At 39.2% G+C, this 16,998-nt stretch overlaps 1 protein-coding gene across 2 annotated transcripts in view; it reads left to right on the top strand.

Moving 5' to 3' along the window:
• Nucleotides 1-16,998, top strand: part of ppp1r12a (protein phosphatase 1 regulatory subunit 12A) — an 81,411-nt gene that overhangs the window by 14,965 nt on the left and 49,448 nt on the right. For both annotated transcript variants that reach the window (XM_031898949.1, XM_031898950.1), the window contains exons 2-4: nt 8,760-8,890; nt 13,364-13,482; nt 13,838-13,997. In XM_031898949.1, coding sequence (XP_031754809.1) covers nt 8,760-8,890; nt 13,364-13,482; nt 13,838-13,997 — 410 coding nt within the window. The remainder of the gene's footprint in view (nt 1-8,759; nt 8,891-13,363; nt 13,483-13,837; nt 13,998-16,998) is intronic.

Genomic DNA, 16,998 nt, shown 5'->3' with positions numbered 1-16,998 from the left:
CCTTGACCCCAATTCTTTGAGGTGGTCTGTCTTTTAAAGCTATTTCACTTCTACATGTCTCCATATATCATTTTATGTAGCCAGTTTGAATACCTTTTCAATGCACTATTCACCTTTATTTCCTATTGAGCATCCTCGACCCCTGCTCTTTTCCTACTTATGCCTAACAAAACGCTGCTGTAAAAAAGTTAGTCCAGCTCTTTTGTCTCTCGCATCATGCACCATTGTTCGCAGGAAAGTTCATTTGTTCCCTCCATTGACGTTCAGGGCTGAATTGTCAGATATGGAGGTAGAAACAATAGGGATTCAGCCTAAAATGCAGATTTTGCTCAAAATATTTTGATCCGCCCGATCGTCGAGATGACCAATATCTGAAGCTTTTGCAATATCAGTTATCTTGTCGATCTACCATACACGCACTGAAACCTAGTTTTCTTTGATACTATTGGTGCCTGTATAGCCAGCTTTACTGAGGATGAAATACTTTTCACTACAATGACTTGTTGCAGATTTGTTTTTTCATCTTGTTCTCTGTAGTACATTCCATCCTATATACCTGCATATGAATGGAGCAGGCTTTGAGGCATTATATGTAATAGATTAATATATATATATATATATATATATATATATATATATATATATATATAATATATATATATATATACCAAAGTTGCAAAAGACAGCATATTGAGTTTTAATCACCAGTGTACTGTCACCTTCACAGAAAACTATGATATATCTCTTATTGTTTTTTATGGGAAATTTTTCTTATCTCTGTTTAAAAATGATTTCTGGTAAAGTCATGCTTAGAACCTTGCAGAGATGGCAATCAGTGGGGATCCAGACTGCTGTCATTTTGAAATGGTTGCTAGAATCCTAACCATAAGGCTGATGTCAGACGAGGCGTAGGGCGGATATTTTCGGTTAGGAAAAACGATTGCCGAGAATTCCGCCCTACGCCTCCTACTTGTGCCTACATCTGAATGTATAGAATATGCTTGGGTGCAGGCACATGTAGCAGAAACACGCATAAAAACGCTAGAGTTTGAAAGTCTTGCGTTTTTATGCATATTTCGGCTACATGTGCCTGCACCTGAGCGGTTTCTATTAATTCGGGTGAATGCACAAGTAGGAGGCGTAGGCCGGTATTTTCTGCAAGCTCTTTTCTGCAACCCCCCCACCACTGTTAAGGGCTCTGGCACACGGGGAGATTAGTCGCCCGCGGCAAAACTCCCTGTTCGCGGGCGACTAATCTCCCCGAGTTGCCTACCCCTGCCATCCCACCGGCGAACATGTAAGTTGCCGGCGGGATGGCAGACGCGGCGGGGCGATTTGCCCTAAGTGCTGCCTGGCCATTCTCAGGCAGTGGAAACAGACAATGGTGTAACCATGCAATGAAGGCTTTTGCCTGCTGTCTGTGATTTCCCACACACATCTTGCTGAATGCATATAGAAATCTGTGCAAGTGTGATTACATATATATCAAGTTTGCCACTTTGTGGCACATACCACAATATACACAACAGGGCAATTATGTCTGCCAGTGGCTCCAGATAAAATGTTTGGCTATTTGTGCCACTGTCAGTGGTTAGTATTCTTTTTGCAAGTGTACGGTCACCCCTAAGCTTTGGGGCAGTAAGCATTTTTGTTTCTTTACAATATCCCATTCTGTTAAAAAAAAAATTAAATCTTACATTTTCAGTTTTTGGTACATTTTCCCAAAAGTGATGGTTCCAAGCACAATACTGTATTTTTCTTGATGGCATTATATTGTGTCCCACTGCATGAGACAGAAAATGTCCTCTTGACTACCACCTTTTGTAGCTAAAACATAATTTCTTATTTGCCTTGCAGAGTTGGTGTCCTGAGTTTCATTCCAGCCAGGGCACTATCTTCTTGGAGTTTATATGTTCTCCCCATGCTTGTGTGCGTTTCCTCCAGTTTGTCTGGCTCCTGATAAAATTGACTGCAGTGTGTATGAATGTGATGAGGACCTTAGATTTGTAAGCTCATACTGTAGATATAGTGCTCAAGGAGCATTATTTATGTGCATAAAACATGAAGATGCTTCTTTTATAAGTTGGCTCTGGAAGTTGCTGTGTCGTTTTGTTTCTTGTTCTGTTGGTTCTATGTGGTAGGCTTAATGACGTGCCTAGGTATTTCTTCATACCTCTTTGACACATGTGTCCCTAATGAGTAAAATATAAAAGTCTTGAATCTGTCTCTCAGGGTTTCATGAGATAAGCTCCGTTTTTTTTGGATCTCTGACCAATGTGTTCAAGCACTTGACAGTAGGCCACAATGTCTGCCGCCTAAATCTTCTCTTTTCACGTTATTAAGGCGATTAAGCATTTAAGGTGGTTATGAAGCTGCTTTAAAGTTTTGACAGTCTCCTAGATTAGAGGAAATGTACACGCCAGTTGCAACTTCTACTGCTACTTTGAGCTGCGTGGCCTTGTACTCCACCAATGTCTTCTGGGGTTATTTTAACTGTTTCTAAACAGGAATAGAGTATTTTTCTAGTTCCTAGTTTCACCTTGAGTTTACCTTTAGCTAATCTTGTTTCTGGTATTCTGGGCTCAAAAAACAATGCGTAGGGCAGTAAGCAGTTTTATGAAATCCGTTGTTTCTGAAAGAATTTTTTTAAGAGTGTTTGATATTGGAGCTTTTTAGAGGTAAAGGTAGCTGGGAACCTGTGTTAAACTTTGTGCGTCTTTGAAAAGCTGAAGTGATGCCTAGGCCTTTGTTGCCGGGGGGGGGGGGGGGGGGGGGGGGGGGGGGGGGGAAGGCATTTCAGAGTGATTAGTTGCCTGCGGTAGCAGAGATCTATCACAGGCGACTAATGTGGCTTTAAATCTAGTTCTGCTTTAGAGACTAAATTTGCCCAGTTCTCTGCATCTACCCTCACCTGATAAACAAACAAGCAGCATCAACTGCCTTCTGTAAAGATGCAAACCAGCATGTGGGCTCACTGGGGAGCTAAAGAGAGGAAGTAAGGATGGCACTGAGTGAAATGTCCTGCCCTTTCAGTTGTGGTAAATGTGCCACATCTCTTTATTATAGGTATAAATATCTTTCTACAGCACTACCGTACAATTTTACAGTACTGTCATTAAAAAAAAAAAAATGTTAGTAGTTTACATGGTATCAAAAATAAATATGGACACAGAGGAGAGAATGCCCCTGTCCCATAGGGCTTACATACCAACAGCTCCTTTGCAGCTAAAGCACCTAACGTTTGTCATTGCAAGATAGTTTCATATAAAATGGATTTATGTTAACATTTGGGAAAAGAAACATTCTTCACTTTTTAAATTCTTTTTATATATGAAGTAGTACCAGTATTTTGATAACTTTGTTTGGGTAAAGCATTAGCAAAACAGGTGGGACTGCGCACTAGCTAACAAAAACCAGTCTCTCCAGTTCATCAACAGTATCGGCTCTAGTGATGAAATATAGATCCTGCAGGTTTTTTTTTTTTCCTTAACTGAACAATGGCCACCTAGGCTGATGTTAAAGGACCAGAAACATAAAAGAATTCAAATTGCTTTTTTGCCATCTAAATGTAATGTATATTTTCTTTACCCTTGTGGTAAAGGGAATCTAAAGGCTTGTCTAAAAAATATAATGCAGTAAATTTTACCTTCAACATTTTCCTGGAATTTAGATTTTTTTTTCACAAGCTCATAACGGGCATACTGCGTTTATTTGATCCCTGAAATCTCTCCTGTATTAAGAAAGTGCTCCTCCTACCTTTTTTGCAGCATACTTCCATTTTTTAGAAATACGCTTTAAAGAGGCAACACCTGAACGGGGCATATATTCCCTTTTAGAACTGTAATTTGGCAGCAATGGGTTCTGGAGGTTTTGGGCAGGATCCAGAGCCCAGCATAGTATTTTACAGCTACTGAGACTCTAATGGTCTTCTGTCAAATAAATGATAATGATAAAGTAGCCTGACATTGTCTGTTATTTATATAACACTAGCAAGTTTCTTTGTGCTATACAGTAATTTATTACAGGTTGTTTAAAAAAAAAAAATAATAATAATGAATCGGCATTAAAGGAGAAGGAAAAGCTAAGTCACTGGTGGGGGTGCCAAAATGTTGGGCACCCCCAGTGCCTTTAATTGCTTACCCTTTACCCTGGGCTGGTGCTCCCGTGAGAACAAAACCGCACCAGCCCAGGGTAGCTGTGAGCGAGTGTGTCTTATTTCTTCTGTCTTCCTGCGCTTGCATATGCGCAGTAGAGTGAAAGGCCGAAGTTTAACAAAAAAGCCAGCTTTTTCACTCTAAGGCACATGCGTTGGCCCCGGGATTCAGAAGACAGAACGAAGCGGAAACACTCGCTGCAGGTACCCCAGGCTGGGTGCATTTTTCTCCTAAAAGGAGCACCAGCCCGTGGTAAAAGATGAGCGCTTAAAGTCACTGGGGGGTGTCTAATATTTGCAACCCCCCCAGTGATTTTTACCTTTCATTCTTCTTTAAAGTATGCTACCGGCTGGCATATAGGGTCTGCAACACCTGCATAGTGAATGCTTCCCTGCTGGGAGTTTTGGGTGGGAGTTCTACCAATGGTTATGGTAGAATGAGAAAGGCTTGGAAGTTTTGGGCTGTTATATTTAAGTTTGATAATTCAGGCATAATTTGTTGTCTTTCATTTTAGAGAGCGATATGCTCTGTGTACACAGTTGGCAACAGTGGGGCTCACTAACATTGCCTAGTTTTCATGTCGATTAAGCTTGTTAGCTAAAATACTGGATGCCTGAATTACCTTATTAAGAGAAAGCATGTGCTAGGTTATCCAATGAAACTTTTTTTATTTTATTTTTTTACGAGAAACCACATCTTGTGGTGCTTAAGGTTGTATCACTGAACAGAACCTGGGTGGGGTGTCATGGCCTCTCCACTCATACTGATACGTCTGGGGTCCTTTTATACTGGGTGAAGTGCGGCTAGACCCAGCTGAATGGTTAATTTTCCTTTTATGGGTTTATCCTACAATAATAACAAAGTTGCCCTCGCCCTAATTGCAGCAGAACATTTTACTTGCAGATTTTAAAAACTTTTTCTTCTTGGGGTTGACAGATGCTTGGTGACTTCTTACAAGTAGACAATTCTCCTGTTCTCATCCTTGCATCTGATTTTATTCCAATTAAACATAGCCATCCTCAGTAGCAAGGCCCTCCCATCATTTATTTATTACATGGCTCCAGGGGGATTTCAGATCACTCACCAGTGTAATGCCAAGTTTGTTTGGATAACTCCCACCCCAGCACCTGATGTTCCCTTAATCAAATAAAGTAGAATGTACTAGATAACCAGAAGCGACTGCATGAATAGCAATTTTTTTTTTTCAGGTAGGCCAAGATGCAACTATTTACTTATGTGGGATTCCTTAAACTAATTCCTTAGGGAGACTTTAAATGCTGAAGTCATAGCCTTTAAGAGGCAGTAAAGGGCCGCACAGGTACCACTAGAAAGTAAAACCATCCGCCTAAAACAAGATGTAGCCTCAACTTCCCCCAGGCCCTCTCCCCAAAGGTCTTTCTGACAGAAATAATTGACAATATCAAACCCCAAGAACCATGTTCCTAGCCTTTCTGTTCTATGCGAAGAAACTTATATCTAAAAAGATATGTAATACAACTCCAGTGTAGAGAAACGGTGATGACAGGATTACCCCTGATCAAATTTACCTCTCCAGGAGTTGCCTCCAAAAATCTGAAAATGTTTGGCAGCCAAGGGTGATTTGCTGGAATCGCCTGCGCCTTGCCTGTGGCAACAGCCGTTTGCTCAAGCAGTCAAGAGGAATATCCAGGTATTTCCAATAAACCCATCTCTAGCACCATCTAGAAATGTGAGAGTGTGAAGGGGGCAACACAAAACACAGTGCTTAGCTGCTAAATTGCATTATTTTGGCAAAATGGTTTGGTTCACAAGGACTCGCACTTGAGAACAATAATAATAAAAAATTCTTACCGTATTATATGCAGTTTTGTATATACTGTATGTATGCAACTGGTTATTACTGGACTTGTAGCATTACATGCTGCTTCTTTTTTATGTCACGGACTTGTCTTCCAATTTTTTATTTTTTTTTTACATTTTCAGCTCTTTCTTCCATGTAGTGTAGTACTTGCTTACTTGCAACACATTGGGGGTAATTGACAAAAATGTTGGTAAAGGAAAATGTTGTAAAAATGAGGTAGAAAAATTGTTTGTGTGCCAACTTATTCGCAGACCTTTTTTTCCGCAATTTTTCTAGCTCTACCAAGAATTCATAGACATTTTTACAGACATTTTTTATGCCAAAATGTTTCCACCATAAATAAAAAAATTGACTGGTTAATTTAGCTTCTGTATAAATTTTTTGGCACACACACAACATTTTTACAGTCAACACTTATTTAAAATTTGCCAGCATTACGACATATACCGTATATACTTGAGTATAAGCCGATCCGAATATAAGCCGAGGTACCTAATTTTACCTAAGAAAACTGGAAAAACTTATTGACTCGAGTATAAGCCTAGGGTGGGAAATGCAGCAGCTACTGTTAAGTTATAATAATAAAAATAAATACCAATAAAATGACATTAAATGAGGCATCAGTGGTGGTATATGTTTTTCAATATTTATTTCAAAGAAAAACAGTAAACTAGCTCTGTAAGCGGAGAAGAGGGTCAACAAAAACAACGAGTACTACCCCACGCTCATTGCACATTGGCAAACTGGCAGCAGACCTGGTCCCGGAGGAGATGTAAGGGGAAATAATTGTTGCTAGTGGGAGCCTAGGCCAGGGCACTGGAGGGTCTGGTTGCGGGTGGCCTAATTTGCACACAAAGGAGAGAGGGTGCTAGCCTAGAGGGACCCATGGCACCCTACTAGAGTATAAGCCGAGGGTGACTTTTTCAGCACATTTTGGGTGCTGAAAAACTAGGCTTATACTCGAGTATATACAGTACATAAAACTATAAGATACCTTCTGTGAATTTGTTGTGTTTACAACATTTTTTATCTGTTTTAATTAAAAAATATTTTGGCCCTTATTTCCAGGCCTTTGTCAAGCATCTACAACTTTTATGAGCAAGGCATTGGTATCTAGTTGAAATAAGATAAAGAATGGATGGTGTGAAATACAGGTTTGCGATCTATTATTCATAAAGCTCAGAATTACGGAAGCCCATCTCCCATAGATTCCATTGTTAACAAATAATTCTAATTTTTAAAAAGGGCTTTTCACTGTAATACTAAAACAGTACTGTGTACTTGATCCTACTTTTTTCATAGTCTTGTGGTGTGGAGATCTAAATAAGAGAAAACCCTGTGTCCCTAGCATTCTGCATAATGGGTCCCATATCTGTATTAGAAGATGTGACAGGAGAACCTGTTTGCCCTTCTGAAAAGCATACCATGGCCCAGACAATGATCCTAAACACACGGTCATAGTAACAATAGAGTGGCTCAAACACAATGCAATGTCCTGATATTAAGCCAATTAAGGGTCTGTGGCACTATGTACAGATCAAGGTGCACGAGCATCATCTGATCATCCTGGACAACCTGGAGCAAGTCTGCCTTCCAAAATGGATCAAAATAACTGAACCCTGCAGGTATTCACATGAATTATTTAGCTTTCATCTGAATAATTGGATTGCATAATTAAAAATCTCATCTAAATTTACGCATAATTCTATGGGTACCATTGTTCTTACCTGAACAGTTGCATGTGATTTACACCGCAGACAGTTTCTCTGCTATTGCATCATAGTGTTAATAAACCCTTTGATTAGCTGCATTTGTCCAGGTTGCAATATTACCTGCACTTTAACTTCAAAGGCATAATGTTGTACCATGTTCACCACTGGTCAGAGTAGGGAAAAAAAATGAAAAGGAGTAAACTTACTAAATAGGAGGTAATTGCTTTCAGAAAATTATATTTTCTCAATACATGTAGACTGTGACACAGATTCACAGTTAGTTGAAGGAACCCAAGAAGTCCCCAAAGCCTGTAACTGGAAATCTGATCTTTTTTTGCCTCACATGAGGTGCATACATCCCGATGGTACATACCATAAAGTAATATGTAGCCTCTGTCAAAACTTCTATAATGGCAGGCATTTCATAACCTTTTTGCCATAATTTATATGCTAGATTTCACTTTAACTGTTTTTAAATGTGCCGCTATTTGTTTTTTACTGTTTGTCTATCCTTTTGTGTCCCAGAAGCCTACTGAAACTGAAGGGCAGTGTGTTGTGTAGATTTTGTGCAAAGACCAAACCACAGTTTCCTTATCAGGAGGAAGCTGAACTATTGCAATTCTTCTTGGCTCAATAAAAATTTAAACTATACAAGTTGAGAATGAATGCCTACAAAGAGATATAGCAAGAAATGCATTACTTTATATACTTAGTGCACCAACCCAGAGGCTCTGCAGTAGAAATGACCCATGTCTACAGCAGCTCCTCATCTACTGACGCAAGGCCTGTATGAGAAGGGGGGGAGAGTACAGAGTTGTATTTTTTTTTTTAATTTAAATGCAAATTTATTTTTGAACTGTATAATATGCAATAATTGTTTGCCTAGTCTTACCCTACTGATTTAAATTTCTGAATCTTAAAGAGGACAGTTTACTGAAGAGAAAAAAAAATGGTAGCTTCCATTAAAATAGGAGTACATTTGGATTGGACATCATCTTTAACTTTTTATTCTAATCTGCAAAAGAGTAACATTTTGTTTTCTTTCCTTCTCAGGCCTGCATTGATGATAACATAGATATGGTCAAATTTCTTGTGGAACATGGAGCCGGTATAAATCAACCAGATAATGAAGGCTGGATACCACTACATGCTGCTTCATCCTGTGGATACCTTGACATAGCAGAGTAAGTCTCTTACAGAATTCTAATTCAGCATTGAGAGCTGACTGTTCTTACAAGCTTTCCTTCTTTTTGATACACTATCATGATTCCCAGGAATTAGCCTTTTGTATTACCTACATCACACATTGAACCATTAATCTAACAAAGTAAATAGCACAGCTATAGTTGCCCAAAATGGGCATAAATTCATATTCTACCTCCAAAAGAGCCCTATGACTCCACAGTCTGTTGTTAAGGGTTTCTGGAAGTTATAGTTCAGCTAGCTGTTGAGGATTGCAAGGGCCTTAAGGGGTTGCACATAAAAACAGAATAAATCTCATTATAATACCTGCTGCCAAGCTTTACTCTGCTCCTTTGCATTTTCCCCATTTTTTGTGCTCTTCCCTCTCTTCATTCCTCTTACATTTGTGTTTGCTTTTGTCCTTTCTTCCCTGGTCTCCTTATAATGTATTCCCTTCTTCCTTGTCTTTTGCTTTTACATATGCACTTTTATTTACCTTTGCTGCCTACTTTTAAGAAGTCTTTTCTAAGTTATGTCTTCTGCTTTCTCTGGTGCTTTGGAGTTTCCCACTGCCCTTTAATTCATTCTTCCCTATACTTATGCTTATGTTTTTCCACTTCCCTCCTGGCTCTCCTCAAGATGGGTTCTCAATTCAACCCTCCACCGTCACCAGGGTACACTCCTTGCAGCAGTGTACCCTGGTTAATTAAGTTGTGTGATAGCCTTTACTTGTACCTGCTATTGAGATGATTTTGTGGCACATAGCAACTAGCTAATTACAGCAAAAAATGAATATGGTAGTTTAAAGGAGTAGGAAAGGCTAAGTCACTTGGGGGTGCCAAAATGTTAGGCACCCCCAAGTGACTTTAATCGCTTACCTTGTACCTCAGGCTGGTGCCCCTGTTAAGAGAGAACCGCACCAGCCTGGGGTACCTGCGAGCGCTTCCTTCTTCCACGTTGGCGCGCTTGCGCATGTGAAAAGCCGAACTTTAACAACAAAGTCGGCTTTTGACTCTAATGCGCATGCGCCGGCCCAGGGTTTTAGCCGTGGAAGAAGGAAGTGATCGCTACAGGTACCCCGGGCAGGTGAGGTTTTCTCCTAACAGGGGCACCAGCCCGGGGTACAAGGTAACCGATTAAAGTTACATGGGGGTGCCTAACATTTTGGCACCCTCAAGTAACTTAGCCTTTCCTTCTTCTTTAAAACTAAGTGGTCACTTTTTAGAGGATAATAAAATCTAGTGGTTGCATTTTTTTTAATAGTTAATTTCCCACCATAGTCAACAGAAGTAATCTGATCTGCCTTGCACATAGAGCCAGGCACCCATGGCAAAGCTTAAATTGGTACCCCCATTGTCCCTGCCAAGCCCACACCTGCAACCTTGCAGAACAGCAAGCTGAAAAATCCAAACAGAGGTCTGAGTGAGCAGGGGCAACTCCCTTCCCCACCCTCATCAACCCTGAATAGCCTGTTACCTCTGTAACTCAATGTTGGGCCAGCCAGCTAGAGCCACACCATTTCTTTTCTGCATACTACCACAAGGTGCTTATTTTACCTTTCCCATCTGACTTGTGAGTGGCACAAAATATTGAATGACCGGACAGTTTAAAGGAGAAGGAAAGGCTGTCACTTGGGGTGCCAAAATGTTAGGCACCCCCAAGTGACTTAAATCGCTTACCTTGTACCCTGTGCTGGTGCCCCTGTTAAAACAGAACAGCAGCAGCCCGGGGTAGCTGTGAGCGCTTCCTTCTTCCACGTTGGCACGCTGTGTATGCACATTAGAGTGAAAAGCCGAACTTTAACAGTCGGCTTTTCACTCTAATGCACATGCGCCGGCCCAGGGAATTCGCCGAAGAAGAACACGAAAGAAGGAAGCGGTCACTACAGGTACCCCAGGCTGGTTCAGTTTTCTTCTAACAGGGGCACCAGCCCGGGGTACAAGGTAAGCAATTTAAGTCACTTGGGGGTGCCTAACATTTTGGCACCCCCAAGTGACTTGGCCTTTCCTTCTCCTTTTAAAGTGTAATTCTTGAAGGTATGGTATTGATAGATAATGGTGTGTGTATATTTCTGTTTAATTCCAATTGTGTCCCAGAAACATGCCTCTTCTGCCTACTCGTAGTTTCGGCCCTGCATGCACATAGACTGACTCCTCTATAAATTAATTATTCAGTGGCACGTTTCTTATTTCATCTGATGTATATGACCATACTATTTTCACAAATCCCAACAAACCTTGAGGCAAGAATTTAACTGTAATAGGAAGACGTCTAGGGTCTTACTTTTTGGCCAGTTGCTTCCCATGAAATGAATTATTTGGATGTGATTAGACAAATAAATGGGTTAGTTTCTTTCATGGTGCTATTAGTTTTCAGAAGTATTACATTGAATTTTAATTTATTTTTAATCTAATGAGTGTAAGCATGATAAGTCTGAAAGTCTATTTTTGTTAACTTTTTTTATGTGGTATATTATTGTCGACAAAGCACAATAATATACCAAATAAAAAACTCAAAGAAAAAATAAGACTGGTAAACTCCATTCCCCTCCTGATTTTTTGTTAACATCGGATATTGAACAATCTGAGCAGCTCACCGTCAAATTATCTTTTAGTATGATGTTGACATTTAGTATGATGTCAGACATTTGTCTGAGACAAACTCAGAATTCAACAGTTTTCCAGTTTGGTATTTCAGAAGTTATCTGGTTGTTATGGTCTAGTTTACCATGGCAACCAAGCAGTAAATTGAGTGAGATACTGGAAGATGGAAAAGAGAGACCTTAAATAGAAAGATTAGCAAGAAGATAAGTTAGTGTGTACTGTTCACACCTTTTAATCCTTGCATTGTTCACACCTCAAGCTCAGGCTGTAATGACCCACATTGTTTACTTCTTCACACTTCAGACAGACTATAGTGCCAGCATTGTGTCACTGTATGTACTGTGTATGGCAGGCAGAGTATGGCACACACAGGCAGCATAGGTCAGGCAGAGTACTGCCTGTGTGTGCCATACTCTGCCTGCCCTTAGCTGCCTGTGTGTGCCATGCTCTGTCTGCCCTATGCTGCCTGTAGGAGGTGAACCTGGCAGAGGTTTTCTCTGGGAGTTTGTTAGTAGTCGGAAATAGCCATTAAATGGTCCCTAAGGTGTGTAATTATGTGCTGGGGGTTGCTGTGCTATCCACAGGGGAGGAGGAGACATGTCATATTAAGACACACCCTTAAATCCATAAGATAATTCTTTCACATATGAATGATGGTTGATAGCCCCTCAGTGAGCACCAACCATTTGGGTTTTTGCTGAAGTGGGGACCACTTTAAGGAAAGTGGTCAAAACTTGCTTCCTTTAGTGGCCCTCCACTATATGTTATATAAAATGTACACAAACTGATTGAGTGACACTAATTTGAAAGATACTTTAAGGGTAATGTCCCATGGAGAGTAGTCTCCCATGATATCACAAGGAAAAATGAATCTTAACATATTCTACTGAACTGTAGTAAATGGGTGTATACACTGAACATACAAATTACGTACAAAAATATAACCATTACAAGAGCTGAGGACCCTGCTGAAAAGAGCATACAACCTAAAGTTATTTAGAACAATAATATCACAGATGTCAAATATGTTACATGAGGTTAGGTGATCTTTTAAATGGTGGTATCTCTTCGTTAAATGAAAAACTAAGGCTTGCTGCTCAATCTTAATCCAGTTCTTACTCATAACCTGATGCAGCTAATTACATTTTCTATTTAGAATAGCTGCATTGTACTTTAGTATCATTTTCAATATGGGAGAGCCAATTAATCTTCTTTCATTAACTTTTCCAGTCCACAAGATGCCTTTTAGAAAACTTGACTGAGGCAGCTTGAAATTTGTTAATATATTTCCAAGGTTTGTTATTGATCATTTCACACAGCTATATACAGAAACTTTTAAAAGTTGCTGAATTTTTTGGCCTGATGGATCCAGTTCAAAGGAGTTATGTTTTAAAATTAGGCTATAGCACCTGCTGTGTTTTGCCGCGGCTATAAAATACGAGACAATACATTTCCGTAGGGTATACTGAAAATTGTCATTGCTGAAATACTTAAATTGCATAATTGCTCAAAAATGCCTTGTATGCAGTTTTGAGTGATTACAAAGTTTGAATGGTTTAGGAACAATTTTCAGTATGCTCTATGGAAAGGTGGTTTCTGAAATCCAAACTGATCTGTTGTGACTACAAAATTCCAAACGCGTACACGTGATTCACGGCAAAAAATAGTTTTAAATAGACTTCTTAAAATTAAATTCTTATACAGATTTCTGCTGTACACCAAAAATATTTTATTTATCATGTGTTGTGTAGTCCATCTGTGTAAGGTTCTATTTCATTATGTATACTAAAGTACACACTCTGTATAAAAAAATAACGACATATATTATAACCTTTGATATAATTTGTACTAAAACATTTTTATCTGTTTAAGGTATTTAATTAGTAAAGGAGCCAGCGTAGGAGTAGTAAATAGTGAAGGTGATACTCCACTGGATATTGCAGAGGAAGAAGCCATGGAGGATCTCCTTCAAAATGAAGTTAATCGTCAAGGTAAAATCAAAGTACTTAAGCTTTTAAAATATTTTAATACTCTTATGTTAACTGGGACTTTGTATATTTATTGTATGTTAGTCTTAATTTGTGTTAAATCCATTTGGACCTTTAAGTTTCTTCTTCTTTAAAATTTCTAGATGCATCAGAATAGCATTACATGTTAATTATCAATGTTAAAATGTTGACATTTGAAATATGGTGTTCATTAATAAATATTTTAAAGAAGTGCTTTGAATACAGCATGTTACTTTTCATACACACAGAATAATTTTTATATCGTTTTAAATTTGGCTTTTTTATTTTTCTTCTATTTTCCATTTTCAATGTTGTGTATTTTGCATCTGTCACACAGGTATCGATGTTGAGGCCGCTAGGAAAGAAGAGGAAAGGATAATGCTTCGAGATGCAAGACAATGGCTAAACAGTGGGCAAATAAATGATATCCGGCATTCAAAATCTGGAGGTACAGCACTTCATGTAGCTGCAGCTAAAGGTTATACAGAAGTGTTAAAGTAAGTATTTTAGGGTTAAATCAGAATTCTGACCTATTTTTTGTCTTATCTGATCACCAATACTGCAGATATAGTCTTTTGTATTTCTTATTGTCCATTCCCTCTGGATTGTAAGCAAGATAGATCAACTGTGTATCTATTCCTTTTCTGCTTGGCTGAATAATAAGTTGTCAGTTTAAATGCAAAGCCCCAGACAAAATGCAGAATATAGAAGACAGACTGCTGACAGTTAAATGACTGAAGAGGGAAATTTGCCTGAGCCTATTTGAACATGCTTTAGATATTTGTTTAATCGTATTTTTGAGCAATGTGTATGAATACTTTATTTTTAAGTGAATTTTAAATGGGCAAGAAGACAACATTCTGTAGATTGTGTCACTTAATTCCATAGATTTGAAATCTGCCATTAAAGGTGGTTCACCTTTATGTTAACTTTTAGGGCTGTGATAGATGAGATAAGTCGCCGCGCAACAAATCTCCCCGATATGCCACCCCACTGGCTAGAATTTATATCGTTGGTTGGATGGCATACACGGTGCGGCAATTTTCCGAAATCCCCAAAGTTGCCTTGAGAGGAAACTTCGGAGATGTCGGCACCACGTATGCCATCCCACCGGCGATTTACATTCTAGCTGGTGGGATGGCCTATTGGGGAGTTATGTCGTGATGTGACTAATTTCCCGTCTGTCACAGCCCTTAATGTTGTTAAATGTCCTATGCAACTTTGCAAATGGTCTTCATGACTTTTTATAGTTGTGAATTAGTTCAAAAACTATAAAAACATCTTTCCAGCTTTCAAATGGAGGTCACTGACACACCGGCAGGTTAAAACTTGCTTTGTGAGCTTACAATTTTGTTATTTATTTCCATTCCTTATCTTTCTATTCATGTCTTCTATTCACGTTCCAGTCTGTCATTTAAACTACTGCCTGGTTGCTAATGTAAACAAGACTCTAGCAACCAAATAGCTGCTGAACAAAAAGCCAAATAACAGAAAAAACACAAACAATAAAACATGAATACCAATTGTAAATTCTAAGAAGATTACAATCCTTTTAAAGCAGTAATAAGCCCAAAATTACACTAAAAATTTAATTCTAAGTAACTTTTTAATTTCTTAATTACAGATTGCCAGTTCTGTGAAAATTGTTTGTACATGTAATTGCTGGTGAAAGCAGTATCTGTAATTTGCAATTTTCAGCATTGCTATTTATCACAATTCAATAGAAGAAGTGCTTATTAAAGGAGTGTAACCCCTGTTTTTACAAAATACATTGCGTTTTAAATTTAAGTTTCAAAAATATGTTGCAATATTAAAACATAAAGTAAGTAAGGCTAATAGTAGTAGTACTATTGGAATTTAACAATTTATCCAGTTGCACTGCTGCTGGTTAAAGCAAATGACCAGTTTACTTACTACCCTTGAGGTAAGGAGCAGATCATTATACAAAAGGCTTCTCAGACTGGTAATTATGTTGGGTTGAAAAACCCCAACATACTGTTCTTCGACTTCAGCTTATTCTTCCGCTTTTTCTTCTTATTCTTAGCACCCCCCATTTTCTAAATGCTGCTACTCCTACAGTTTTTTTGTGGCGCCGCTCCGAACGCCCCAATTTTCCCATTGACTTTGACAGGGAAGATTTTCAAACTGCTGCCACTCTTACAGCTTTGAAGCTACACCCTCAAACTTGAATAACATAATAATGGGGTCACCCTGAATGAAACAGCACCATTTGTTGGATGACCCCAAAGGGGGAGGGGCCAACAACAGCCAATCAAATTTCACCCATTATCTTTTATGGGGAAATTGAAACTGCTGGCAATGTTACAGCTTTGAGGCTACACTCCCCAAACTTGAATCACATAGTCATGGGGTCAGCCTGAATGAAAATTTCATGATTGTTGGTTGCCCAAAAGTGGGCAGAGCTGTGAACAGCCAATCATATTTGACCTATTAACTTTGCGGAAATTCAACCTGCTGCCGTTCTCACAGTAACGCCAGGGTAACTGCAGTTCAAGCCAATCGGATTTTCAACCTACTGCCATTCTTACAGAATTAACACCAGGGTCCCCAAATTTTTCACAGTTGGTCACTAGGGGATTGCAATTTTAGTTTTTAAAAAGTGGATGGAGCCACCAACAGCCAATCGGATTTTACCTATTGAATTTTATTGGTTTGATGCCAGGGTTCCCAAACTTTGCACAGTTAGTCACTGGGTGACTTCATACTCAAGCTTAGAAAAGGTGGGGCCACCAAAAACCAATCACATTTCTTTCATTGTTTTCAGTGGGGAAATTTTAACTGCTGCCATTCTCACATGTATGTCAGGGTCCCCAAACTTTGCACAGTTTGTCACTGGGTGACTATGTTCCAAATTTAGAAAAGTGGGCAGGGCCAACAACAGCCAATCGGATTTCACCTATAGACGTCATATGTTTAAATTTAAGTTGCTGCTATTTAAATATTAATACTAAGGTCCCCAAACTTTGCAGAGCTAGTCACCAGGTAACTGCGGTTCAGAGTTAGAAAAGTGGGTGGTGCCACCAACAGCCAATCAGATTTTAACTTGATTTTCAATGGGGAAATTCAACCTGCTGCCATTCTCACAGTATTAACACAAGGGTCACTAGGGGACTGCATTTTTAGGTTTTAAAAAGTGGGTGGAGCCACCAACAGCCAATCAGACATCACCTATTGATTTTTTTTTTTTTTGTTTAAATTTAAAATGCTGCCTTTCTCACACTGTCAAGGTTCCCAAACTTTGCTCAGTAAGTCACTGGCTGACTTCATATTCAGGGTTAGAACAAGTGGGCCTAGGGTCCCTAAACTTTGCAGAGTTAGTCCCTGGGTAACTGCAGTTCCAGGTTAGAAAAAGGATGGGGGGGGGCCTCCAACATCAGATGTCACTCCTTGACTTTCAGTGGGGAAATTTTAATTGCTGCCATTCAGACACTAATAAAACCAGGATCCCCAAACTTTACACAGTGGTTTTTACTATAT

This window comes from Xenopus tropicalis, chromosome 3 (genome assembly GCF_000004195.4).
Source record: "Xenopus tropicalis strain Nigerian chromosome 3, UCB_Xtro_10.0, whole genome shotgun sequence".
NCBI lineage: Eukaryota > Metazoa > Chordata > Amphibia > Anura > Pipidae > Xenopus > Xenopus tropicalis.
The sequence above is the reverse complement of the archived record's forward strand: the minus strand, read 5'-3'. Positions and strand labels throughout refer to the sequence as shown.